This window comes from Rhinatrema bivittatum, chromosome 8, assembly GCF_901001135.1.
Source record: "Rhinatrema bivittatum chromosome 8, aRhiBiv1.1, whole genome shotgun sequence".
Taxonomy (NCBI): Eukaryota; Metazoa; Chordata; class Amphibia; order Gymnophiona; family Rhinatrematidae; genus Rhinatrema; species Rhinatrema bivittatum.
In genome coordinates this window covers 210,619,008-210,631,829 of record NC_042622.1, presented here as the reverse complement: position 1 = coordinate 210,631,829, position 12,822 = coordinate 210,619,008, and the positions used below count along the sequence as shown (strand labels likewise).

At 44.9% G+C, this 12,822-nt stretch overlaps 1 protein-coding gene across 3 annotated transcripts in view; it reads right to left on the bottom strand.

Annotated features, from left to right (window-relative positions):
- The window catches only part of POM121 (POM121 transmembrane nucleoporin), a 113,691-nt gene that overhangs the window by 84,893 nt on the left and 15,976 nt on the right, over positions 1-12,822 (bottom strand). For all 3 annotated transcript variants that reach the window (XM_029612947.1, XM_029612946.1, XM_029612948.1), the window contains exon 3: positions 913-1,074. In XM_029612947.1, coding sequence (XP_029468807.1) covers positions 913-1,074 — 162 coding nt within the window. The remainder of the gene's footprint in view (positions 1-912; positions 1,075-12,822) is intronic.

The following is a 12,822-nucleotide window of genomic DNA, read 5'->3' as shown; positions in this document are numbered from 1 at the left end:
GTTATTTACTTTTTTAGATAATGGAGTGCCCCCAGTCCTTGTATTTAAGTTAGCAAGTAGCACATTTAAAACAAATCTGAGAAAATTCTCACTCACACAATTGAGCTCTGAAATTCATTGTCAGAGGATGTAGTTATGGCAGCTAATGTGGCAGAGTTTAAAAAAAAGGTATAGATCATTTCCTGGAAGAGAAATTTGTAAACAATCAATAGGAAACAGCCATTGCTTGACACCAGTATTAGTAGCTTGGGATCTATTTAATGCTTGGTTACTTGCCATGTAATTGTGACTTGGCAAGGTCACTGTTTGAAACAGGATATTGGGCTTGGACCCTTGGTCTGAACTAGTATTAATGGTGTTAGATAAGCAGTTCTGTCTGCCCTGTTTGATGAAAATCTTAGATCAGTTTCCCAACCCTCTCCTGGGGGCATACACTTAACCAGTCAAGTTTTAAGGATATCCATAATTAGGAAGATTTGCATATCTTATGCATATTCAATGTGGCAACCCTGAAAACCTGACTGGTTACGTGTGCCTCCAGGAAAGGGTTGAGAAAAAGACTTAGATCACAAAAAAAAAAAGCAGCAGTAGTATTACAAAGCATATCACTTGCAATTTGATTACCTAAGAATGACAGGGCACCAACAAATCTCAAATGCATAATTACTGACAAGATATGTACTACAAGTTCTGAAATGATTTGTGTATGGTGACTGTAAGAAAAGAAAATTCGCATCTCCCTACATCTTGGAAAACAATTTCACTATATCACAGCTGAACAATCCCATTACTAAATCTCAGTCATTAGAATCACATTTAGCATGTTTTATAAAAATGCCAAAATAAGAATGAGGCAGGGCAGCAAAGAGCAATCAACCAATCCAGTGTACCACATTCCAAGTTTCCTGTTACCTTCTTTTATTTTCCTGGCCGTTGGAGGCAGTTTGTTCTTCCTCCTCGATCACCCTCTTACGGCAGTCCTTGATGGCATTCAGCACTGTCTCCCTTGCACATGGATCTGGTGCATTTCTTTTTGGTGAGACTGTCAGCACTGGAGAAAGCAGCTGGTCAACGCTGTAGGAGGGAAATAAATAAATAAATAAATAAATAAAAGGAACATGTAGCCAAGAAATTCATTGTGGCTGGCCGAGTGGCACATGTGGTTGTATCAGAGGGCTGCAGCAGTTGTCTGCCAATTTTCCATAGATGGCAAACTTTACCCTTTATTCCTCTACCAGATTAGAATGCAACAGCAAAACCACTTTTCTATACTAACTAATCTCAAGGGAACAAAATCTACCAGATTTAAGAGGCAAATGCTCTGGGTTAATCAAGTTTACTTAGGGAATAGCCACTGCTATTAATTGCATCAGTAGCATGGGATCTTCTTGGTGTTTGGGTAATTGCCAGGTTCTTGTGGCCTGGATTGGCCACTGTTAGAAACAGGATGCTGGGCTTGATGGACCCTTGGTCTGACCCAGCATGGAATTTCTTAGGTTAGTATTTTTCTCATGTTTAAGAGAAAGATGGTTCACTGAATTGCCAAAGGGTTATGGAACCTGTCAACTCTAGGCTATCACTTCAAATCCAGTTCAGGTTGGTGAAGACAGTTCGTTGTGCATGGAGTGAAAAATGCTTTCTACAATTTGTTTTAAATCTGCTGTGGTTAGCTTTATGTGTCGTGATATTTTATCCTTTGAAAAGAGAAAAAAAAAAAAAAAGTCTACCTCTTCTACCCCACTCAATTTTATAAGCCTTTATCATGCCCCCTCCCAGTCATCTCTTCCAAGCTGAAGAGCCCTAACCTGTTCATTCTCTCTCCATAAGGGAGCCATTTCAACCCCTTCATCAGTTTTGTTGCCCTTTTCTCTAGTTCCACTATGTCCTTTTGAAATGGGACAGCCAGAACTGCACACAACACTCAAGGTGGGTTGCATCATGGATTGATACAGAGGCATTACGATCTTTTCTATTCCTTTTAAAATAATTCCTAATATTTTTGCTTTATTCACTGCTGGCACACACTACACTGAGTATTTTAAATTGTCCACATGGATTTGAGGTTCTTTTCCTGGATGATTTATAATATAGAATATAGTAGTGTATCAATACATGGTTTATGTATATGTTCCAGTATTGAGGGTTTAAATGGCTGTCAATGTTACATATCTAAGGCGCTCCTGTACTAAAAATTTGGATTTATTAACAAAGGTATGTTTGCTGTATTTGTCTTCTTATAACATGATATTGTTATGCCTAGTTGCCCGATAATATCTGGGTCAATGTGTATGTGTTTGTGTTATTACAGATGGTCTTGTTGTAAAAATTGCACCCCCACCCCCGAAGCAGCCGGACAGGCGAAACACCGTCCATGTCGGGGGACTGCTATATAAACCAGTGGTTATTATGAAGGAGTTGCCGTATTGATGAATAAAAATATTATATTGAAGTTGTGACCAGAAAAGACTTTTTGCACTTATATTTGTTGAACTATGTTCCAGTATTGTCCAACAAAATTGAGAAAACTGGTATCCTAATGCCAGGCTGTACTGTACCATCAGGGCTTGAATTTGAGTGGTGTGGCAGCTTTGATATTATATAAGCCTAGTCCATATGGATCAGTGCATCTGACCAAAATTGCACACTCATACTAAGTATTGCTCTACTTTGTATTGATTCTCCCCAATTTCATTGTAATTCAAGATCTGGCTTAAATATGGAAGTAGATTTGTTAATTTTTTCTGGTGATTATATATCACTGTTTTCTGTGACATGTTACTGATGTCTATATAATTGAAAATTTCAATAAAAATAAAAAAAAAGTTGCACTCATGTGATTCTATGGAGTCATTAACATTTGGACTGGCACAAGCTAAATTAATTTTTTTCCATCAATGGCTGATTCAAGACAATTTATGCTTTGACTCACCATTCTCCTGGGGATGTCCCCTGAGAATTCCATGAGTAACGGGAGCCGTGGGTGGGATGCTGAGTGTCTACACTAAGGAAAATGAAATTTTCAGGTAAGTAATTTCTCCATTTCCTAGCGTGTAGCAGATGGACTCAGGACCAATGGCATGTATAAAAGCTACTCCTGAACTGGGTGGGAGCCCGTGACCCACTTAATACAACCCTTGCAAATGCAGAGTCCTCCCGAGCCTGAACATCCAGGTGGTAAAACCTGGAGGAGGTGCAATGAAGGACCATGTCGCCGCCCTGCAGATCTCGGCGGGTGACAGCATCTTGGTTTCTGCCCAGGACACTTCCTGAGCTCTAGTAGAATGAGCCTTGACTTGTAGAGGTTGCGCCTATGTAGGCTGCCTTGATGACTTCTTTGATCCAAAGGGTTATGGTTGCCCACGAAGCCGCTTCCCCTTGCCTCTTCCCGCCGTGAAGAACGAATAGGTGGTCCATTTTTTGTACGGGTTCCGACATTTCCAGGTATCTGGATAGGAGTCTGCTGATGTTGAAGTGGCATAGACTTTAGTCTCTTCCACATTCTTATGCTCATCCAGCGATGGTAGTGAGATGGTTTGGTTGATATGGAAGAGAGATACCACTTTGGGGAGGAACGAGGGGACCATGCATAGTTGGATGGTTCCCGGGGTGAGCCTGAGGAACGGCTCACAGCAGGACAGTGCTTGCAGCTCCGAGATATGACTGGCTGAACAGACTGCCAGCAGGAATGCTGTCTTCAAAGTTAGTAGTCTGAAAGACAGGCCTCCGAGGGGCTGAAGGAGGCTCCTGCTAAGAAATCTAGGACCATGTTGAGATTCCAAAGATGTATCGGCCACTTTAGGGGTGGGCGGATGTGCTCGACTCCTCTCGGGAAGCGTGAAACGTCCGTGTGAGAGACTATGCTGTCGCTCTTGGTTCTGTAGCATGACAATGCGGCCACCTGTACCTTGATGTAGTTGAAGGACAATCCCTTCTGTAGGAATTTTGACTGAGCATGGTATGACGTCGTGGTCCTTGCACCAGGCTTCGAATATTCTCCAAATCCTTATGTTAGATATGTGGAGAACTTGTGTGCTCAGAGTAGGGTGTCTATTACAGCCCCCGAGTATCCGCTCTCAGGCGAGCCCTCTCAATGACCAGACCATAAGAGAGAATCTAGCTGGATCCTCGTGGAGGATCGGCCCTTGTTGGAGCAGGTCTCTGTGCGGAGGAAGTGGCAGGGGGTTCCCTGTCAGTCTTCGCATGTCTGTGTACAACTGTCTTCTTGACCAGTCCGGGGCCACAAGAAGTACTGGTCCCATGTAGTTGTATCTTGTGAATGATTGCACCTAATAGGGACCACAGCAGGAAGGTGAATAAGTCTCCTGTGGCCAGGTCTGCACCAGAGCATCGATCCCCTGGGACTGGGAACTTGGGTTTTGGACCAGTTCGCCAGAAGGTCCATGGTTGGTATTCCCCCAATGGTTTACTATCATTTGGAAAATGCTGCGGTCGACAGCTTCCATTCTCCTGGGTCTAGACTTTCTCTGCTGAGGTAGTCCACCATGATGTTGTCTTTTCCGGTGATGTGTACGGCTGAGATCTCCTAGAGATTCACTTCCACCCACATTAGTGGGTCTATTTCCAGGGACACCTGTTGGCTTCTGGTTCCTCCCTGGCGGTTGATGTAGGCCACTGTTGAGGCGTTGTCCGACATTACTCTGACCACTTTGTCTGAGTCTAACACTGAACCATAGGCAGGCTAGTCTGACTGCTCAAGCTTCTAGGCGATTGATGTTCCACCCCGACTCTTCTGCGTTCCACTGCCCTTGGGCGGTTAGTTCCTCGCAGTGTGCTCCCCAACCTCATAGGCTGGTGTCCGTGGTGAGCAGGATCCAGGTCTGTGAGGATAGTCTTGTAGCCACCATTGTAGTTTAGTCCGGACTCTGCCCGGGAGCTGTAGACGAACGGCGTAGTTCTGGGACAGTGGATTCCATGGCTATAGAAGTGAGCGCTGTAGGGGTCTCATATGAGCCCATGCCACTACCTCCAGAGTGATGCCATGAGACAGAGGACTTGTAGGTAATCCCATGCTGTAGGGCGAGGTTCGCTCAGCAGGGTTTGCAATTGGTTCATCAGTTTTGATCTCCTTGTCAGAGTCAGTCTGACCCTGCTTCCTTGGTGTCGAATTGGACTCCTAGATATTCTAGAGACTGTGAGGGCTGCAGACAGCTCTTGTTTGTGTTGACCACCCATCCGAGGCTCTCCAGTAGAGTTCTGACTGTTGGTTACCTGGTGACTTTCCTCTGGGGATTTCACCCTGATCAACCAATCGTCTAGATTAGGGTGCCGCCACCACCACTATGATCTTGGTGAATGTCTGGGGTGCTGTGGCTAACCCGAAGGGTAGTGCCTGGAACTGGTAGTGATGGTCCAGGATTTTGAAGCGTAGGAAGCACTGATGTTCTTGATGGATCGGGATGTGTAGGTAGGCTTCCGAAAGATCCAGGGAGGTGAGAAACTCTCCCGGTTGTATCGCCCTTATTACAGAGTGTAGGGTTTCCATGCGGAAACGAGGAATCCTCAGGTTGCGGTTGACCAACTTGAGGTCCAGGATGGGCCTGAATGTCCCCTCTTTCTTGGGGATGATAAAATAAATGGAATAATGCCCACTATTTATTTGCTGTGGAGGTACTGGGGTTATGGCCTCGAGTGCCAGTAATCTGGTCAGTGTAGCTTCCACTACCACACTCTTGGAGGGGTCGTGGCAGGGGGATTCCACGAACTTGTCCAGAGGGAATCCAGGTAGTACCCCTCCCGAATGATGGTTAGGACCCACCTGTCCGAAGTTATCGACTCATCTTTGGTAAAATAGGGCAAGTCTGCCCCCTATTGCTTCTTCCTTTAGACAGGTTGGCTGATTCTCACTGTGGGGTGCGGCTGGGGCCTGGACCCGAGCTGGTTCCCCTTTTGTTGTGCTTGTTCCGAAAGGACTGGTTCCTGTCTGTAGGACGAGGTGCTTGATAACTGTTTCTATATGGGTTGAAGCACTGTGATCCTCTGCCTCTGGAAGATCAGGGGGAAGGGTCGCTGGTTTCTCTTATTCCTGTCCTCCGGTAGCCGCGGCAGTGGGGGATCACCATTTGTAAGCCAATTTTTCTAGTTTGCTGCTGAACAGGAGGGATCCCTTGAAGGGCATCCTTGTGAGCCTCGTTTTGGAAGACTCTGCCTACCTGTTTCGAAGCCAGAGTTGCCTCCTGGCTGCCACAGCTGATGACAAACCTCTAGCTGTGGTGCACACCAGTTCGGAAGCCGCGTCCACGAGGAATGATACTGCTGGTTCCATGGCCTCCCCAGGGGTGTTGCTTCTGGTGTGTGATAGGCAGGCACGTGTTACCACTGTGCAGCAGGCCATTATTTGTAGAGAAATAGCAGCAACGTCAAAGGACTGTTTAAGAATGATTGCAGACGTCTGTCTTGTGCATCTTTGAGTGCTGCACCTCACTTACCACAGCTAGATGTTAAAGCAGCCTTTGATATTTCATATTCAAAACTGATCACGATATATGTCTTAAATCAGTATAGGAGGTGGTATTTTATAGTGATTTGTTTCTTCTCGATAGAGTTTTAAGTGGATGGCAACTGATCAGATTGGTATTTTAATGAGTGAGGAGTTGCACAGGGGTTATCCTTGTCTGCAGTTTTTTTTTTTTTTTTTTTTAAACAACCTTTACGGGAGTTATCCTTGCTGCAGATAAAATTTATCTGATTTATGCTGACAATTATGCAGTTACACCTTCCACGTGAGAAGTCGGGGTGGGGGGGGGGGGTGCTAAAACCTCAGTTTCATGGTTGGGATCTCTTCCTTTGCCTATTGCACCACAGCTAACTATATTGGGAGGGGATACATTATAGTTAGTAACTCAAGCACAAAACTTGGATTTTATCTTGATTCTAGACTTAACTGCACAAATGTAGAAGGTAGCCAGGACTGCGATTTAAGTTACGATTGATCCTTCTCATGACTTTAGTTATTCAAGCCATTGTATTAACATTACTGTAATTTGTCATGAGGGTTTCCTATTTATTGATTATCCAATTAATCCAAAATGCCACAGTTAAAGACTATTTGGATTACAAATTAGAGATCGTGTTTCTGCTCATTTAAAAGGTTTGCACTAGTTACCAGCTCCCCAAAGGATTACATTTAAATTACTCACATTAATTCATAAATCCATACACTTAGACACTTCGAAGAAACAAGTGGAATGTTGGGCCAAATCATCCTCAGCTCTGCAGCAATGTATAAGTATAGTTCCTGTGCTGTCAATAACTCAATTCAATGTTATGAGAGCTAAAGCTTTTTTCTATTTTAGGCCTTGAACTTTGGAATTCTATGCCCTAGAAGATATGCAGTGAATCAGATTTGAGATTTAGAAAGATTGTGAAAGCATTCCTATTTTTAAGAGGTTTTTAATTGGAGAAATTACTTACCTGATAATTTCCTTAGTGTAAACAGATGACTCAGGACCAATGGGTCCAGTGTGCTGATAGCAGTTGGAGACGGAGTCAGATTTCAATCTGACGTCAGCACTACATATACCTGTGCAGGGAGCTCTACTCTTCAGTATTCTCCTCAAAAAGCAATGGTGGATGTGTGTGTGTTTGCATAACTTGAACTAGTTGACGTGAATTGTAGCTGGAGACCGCCAGTGTCAACCGAGAAATGCCGACACCTGGTAACTATGGGTTTCTTAACTAGAGGTAAGACTGGCTTACCCATGCTTGTCTTCCTCTTGGGGATTGTCACCTGAGGTTTCTGCATTTTGAGTCAGCTGTGGGTGGGATATTGAGTCCACCTGTCTACACTAAGGAAAAGGAAATCATCAGGTAAGTAATTTCTCCATTTCCTAGCGTGTAGCAGATTGACTCAGGACCAATGGGATGTACAAAAGCTACTCCCGAGCCGGGTGCGAGGCTGCCCATGGCCCACTTAGTACTGCCCTTGTGAATGCTGTGTCCTCCCTGGCCTGAACATCTAGGCGGTAGAACCTTGAGAAGGTGTGAATGGAGGACCACGTCGCCACCCGACAGCATCCTGGTTTCTGCCCAGGACACTGCCTGGGCTCTAGTAGAATGGGCCTTGACTTGTAGAGGTGGAGGCTTGCCTGCCTCTACGTAGGCTGCCTTATTACTTCTTTGATCCAGTGGGCTATGGTTGCCCGCGAGGCTGCTTCCCCTTATTTCTTCCTGCTGTGAAGTACGAATAGGTGGTCAGTCTTTCGTATGGATTGCGATCTTTCCATGTATCGGACTAGAAGTCTGCCGACGTTAAGATGGCGAAGTCGTCATGAGTCTTCCACATCCTTATGCTTGTCTGGAGATGGCAATGAGAAACCACCTTTGGAAGAAAGGAGGGGACAGTGCGTAGCTGTATGGATCCTGGTGTGAATCTGAGGAACGGTTCCCTACAGGATAGTGCTTGAAGTTTGGAGATGTGATGGGCTGAGCATATTGCCACTAGGAATGCAGTCTTCAAGGTCAGGAGCCGTAGGGACAGACCGCATGTAGGTCTGAAGGAGGCTCCCGCTAGGAAGTAGAGTACTAGATTGAGATTCCATATGGGTACTGGCCACTTTAGTGGTGGTCAGATTTGCTTGACCCCTCTCAGGAAGCGGGAGACATCTGGATGTGAGGACAGACTGATGCCATTCACTTTGGCTCTGAAGCAGGCCAGCGTGGCTAGTTGAACCTTGGAGTTGAGACAACCCCTTCAGGCTGTCCTGCAGGAACTCCAGGATCATGGGAATTTTGACTGACTGCGGAAGGATGTTGTGGTCTTCACACCAGGCTTCAAATATTCTCCATATTCGTATAAGTTAAAGATGTGGAAAACTTGTGTGCTTGGAGCAGGGTGTCAATTACTGCCCTCTAGTATCTGCTCTTCAGGAGAGAGTCCTCTCAATGGCCAGACCGTAAGAGAATAGAGTTGGGTCTTCGTGGAGATCTGTCCTTGCTGGAGTAGGTAGGCACAGGGGGTTCCCCGCCAGACATCTTCACATGTCTGCATACCACAGTCTTCTTAACCAGTCTGGGGCCACTAGAAGTACTAGCCCCCTGTGGTGTTCTATCTTGCGGATGATCCCACCCAGTAATGGCCATGGAGGGAAGGTGTACAGCAGGTCCTCCTGTGGCAGGGTTTGGACGAGAAGGTCGATCCCTTGGGATGGAGGGTCTCATCTACAACTGAAGAAGTTGGGAACTTGGGAGTTGGACCGGGTTGCCAAAAGATCCATGGCTGGGGTTCCCCAGCAGTCTATCAACTGGAAGGCTGTGGTTGATAGCCTCCATTCCCCCAGGTCTAGACTCGCTCTGCTGAGGTAATCCACAATGTCGTCGTCTTTTCCCTCAATGTGGGTGGCAGAGATCCCTTGCAGGTTTGCTTCCGCCCACGTCATTAAGGAGTCTACCTCCATGGACACCTGTTTGGCTTCTGGTTCCTCCCTGGCGGTTGATGTAGACCACTGTTGTGTTGTCAGACATGACTAACAGATTCTCCTCTGCTGGCATTCTGCCCTGGAAGCTGCCTGCGCCCTTGTCGAATGTGCCCGAACCCCTACAGGCAAGGGCTTACCATGCAGTAAATACGCAGAGTGTATCTCCTCCTTGAGGCGCCGGGCAATCGTGGTCTTGGATGCCATGTTACCTCTTTTCAGACCACTCCACACAAAGATGATCTGAGACCCTGTGACCGGGATAGTGGTCCTTTTCGTCACCGCCAAAACTGCGGCGTCCACCTTGGGAACCCGAAGCACCTCAATGCTTTCTCAGGCAGTGGATAAAGCTTGTCCATCGCCTTAAGTGACCTTCAACCCCAAATCTGGGGTGTCCCATTCATGAAACAGGAGATCCGTGACAGAAAAATATGGAAAAGTAGCCAGACCCCTCAGGCCCAATAACACTGGATCCATAGCGTGCTTCTTCCTGAGGAGAGTCTATTCCCAACTCTTTCAAAATGGGAGGAATGAGAGGAAGCAACTCCTCCTTTCTGAACAGATGAGCAACCTTCAGATCATCGCCTTTGATGCAGCGCTCTGCTGCTGGTCCTTGTCCCCTTCAACCCCCATCAGGGGTTGGGCCGCCCGAGAAGGAGGAGGAGACTAACGGCTCCAACACCGGAATAGCGCATTTCTTGCTAGCTTTCTGGGCCTTAAAGGCTTTATGCATGACCAGCACAAACTCAGAAGAAAATGAGGAGTCAGAATCAACCGAATCTGTATCGTGGCATTTCCCTGTGTCATGGGCTCTGCCGGTGTGCTAGATCGTGGCCTCTGAGCTGGCCATTGTGGAGAAAGCTGCGGCGGGAGATTCCCCTCCCCTGCCGCAAAGGCATCCAAAATGGCACCGTTTCCCGTGCTCAGTGGAAAGGAACAAGGAGGAGGAATTGGGAGCTCCCCTACTGCCAGTGCTACTGACAGATTGCGAACGCCCCCCCCCCCCGGGCCCCCGCTGAGGTCACTCGCCGCCAGGAAGGCAGGCAGAACAGAGTCCGTCTCGGGACAGGCGCACCCGACTGGAGCCGCACACGCGGTATCAATATACCACAGGGAAAGCCCCGCACAGTAAGAAATCGATGCGTGATTAAACGCAGTGCCCACACAGCCGCAGCAAAGAAACAACGGAGAGAAAATTAAGTAAAAAAATTTTTTTTTGTTTTAAACTTGGTCTGACGAAGTGATCCTTGGCTGGTGATGCTGGAGTGAGTGATCTGGTCTCCCCAGTATCACCCCAGCATCTGCTGCACTAGACAAAAAGAGGCTCTCAACCCCTGCTGCAGCCGCCTCACACCAGGGGGGAATAGTCCCCTCAGGACTTGCCAACCCCCTGGGAGGCTGAAGCACTCACACTGGTAACCTTCTGAAGCAAAAAGAAGATCCTGTCTAACTTATCAATATTACTTTACTTTTTTTTTTTTTTTTTTTTTTAATTAAAAAGCTTTATAACTTTTGAACAACCGAAAAAAAGGTAAAAACCTAGCTACTAAGTAAAGATTGAGTTTGGCAACCCCACCATCTGCTAGAGACAGTAATACTGGCAGACTGGGTGGCACCCGGGTATATATGGCAGAGTCTGTCAACTTTTTCTGTCACCATCTGCTGGTGGGGAGGCAAAACCCAGGAGTCTGGACTGATCCGGGTATGTACAGGGAACTAGATTGATCCCAAAATGCTCATTACTCAGGCCACCATGAGCAGAAGAAAAAAATGTGACCAGAATTATCTGCAAAAATTTCACATTCATCCAGCTTTTTTTTTTTTTTATTTAAAAGGCTTTTATATGCCACCTATACAGACTGATCTAGGCGGTTTACAATTTAAAACATACATAATTGATAAAATACGATTAGTAATCAGATTTTAAAACAAACTTGTCAAAGAATAGGATAAGTGAATAAAGAGATGCAAGGTTGGAACAATCCTTAAGTTGAGAAAGTGGAAAGAGATTAAGATTGGGGGAAAAGCTAATGAAAATAGGTAAGTTTTTATGGCTTTTTAAAATTCATGTTTAATGATGAATTGACAGATGAATTGGGTAAAGAATTCCACAGTCTGGGACCCACAACAGAAAAGGCTTGGTTATGGGTTAAGTCTAATCTAGTAGTTTTTAGAGTGGGAACTTGAAGAAAGTTTCTCTCTGTGGAACATAAGTGACGAGGTGTTTGGTAAAGATGAATAGCGGACCATTTACATAGTTGCTTCCTCTATATGGTTAACTGAATCATCAAAAGTTTATATTGTACATGTTGATGAATGGGCAGCCAGTGTAATTGTTATTAAAATTGGGGTTATGTGAGTTTTGCGTGAGGTATTAGTAAGAAGTGTAGCAGCACAATTTTGAATCAATTGGAGAGGTTGTATAGTGTGGTCAGGAAGACCAATATCCAATACATAGTGAGTTGCAGTAATCAAAACTAGTCAAGACCAGAGCTTGGAAAACGGATCGAAAATCATTGGGAAAGAGTAAAGGTTTGGGTAAGTGGATTTTATAGAATGATGTTTTTGTAACAGCTGAAATATTTGTAGCCATGGATAGATTGGAATCAATGACACCTAGTTTGCATGCTTGGCTAAGTATGGAAATGATGCCGTTTTCAAAGGTAAGTTCTGTTGGAAGGGCACAGGTAGAATTTGGAATAGTGGATAAATGTATGATTTCAGTTTTTGCTGCATTAAGGGTGAGACGACTGTGTGTCAGCCACGTATTTATTGTCCTTAGGTGAAAGGTTGACAGGTATAAGGTATGGTTCCCTGAAGTGTCATGACTCATTTATCCTCAATGATTCAAAACTGCTAAAAAAAAATTTTTTTTTTTGTTTACATTCAAGCAGCAACCATTCTAACTCTTTAAAGAATGCCGTTCTTTAACAATGTTTATGTACACCACACAAATACCACTGTTTAAATGCAACAAAGCCAATCAAGCAACCTACAAGAACCAATTAAGTCAATGCTATCTTATTTGAATAAAATGCACTAAATTGGCTCATACCCCCAGGGACCAATACTATTGTCCACATTACAAAAAAAAACACACACAAACCACACACCACTCCTCAAAATCGATATTAAGCTCAAAAAGATTTAAAGAATGCCACAAAAATAAAATGTTCCTGCTGAACAGGAAACACCATACCCTTTTAATAAAGCCTTGGATATAATAAAAATGTTGAAGTTGTCCAAAGTATGTTTATAAGAAGTCCAATGTTGTACTAGAGGGGCCTGATTTTTCAAATGTGTATACAGCTCTTATGCTCGAATGTGTGACTTCTAATAGACCATTTTCTTTGTCCTATGTAGGTTTTATCAAATGGGCATACCACTTGTG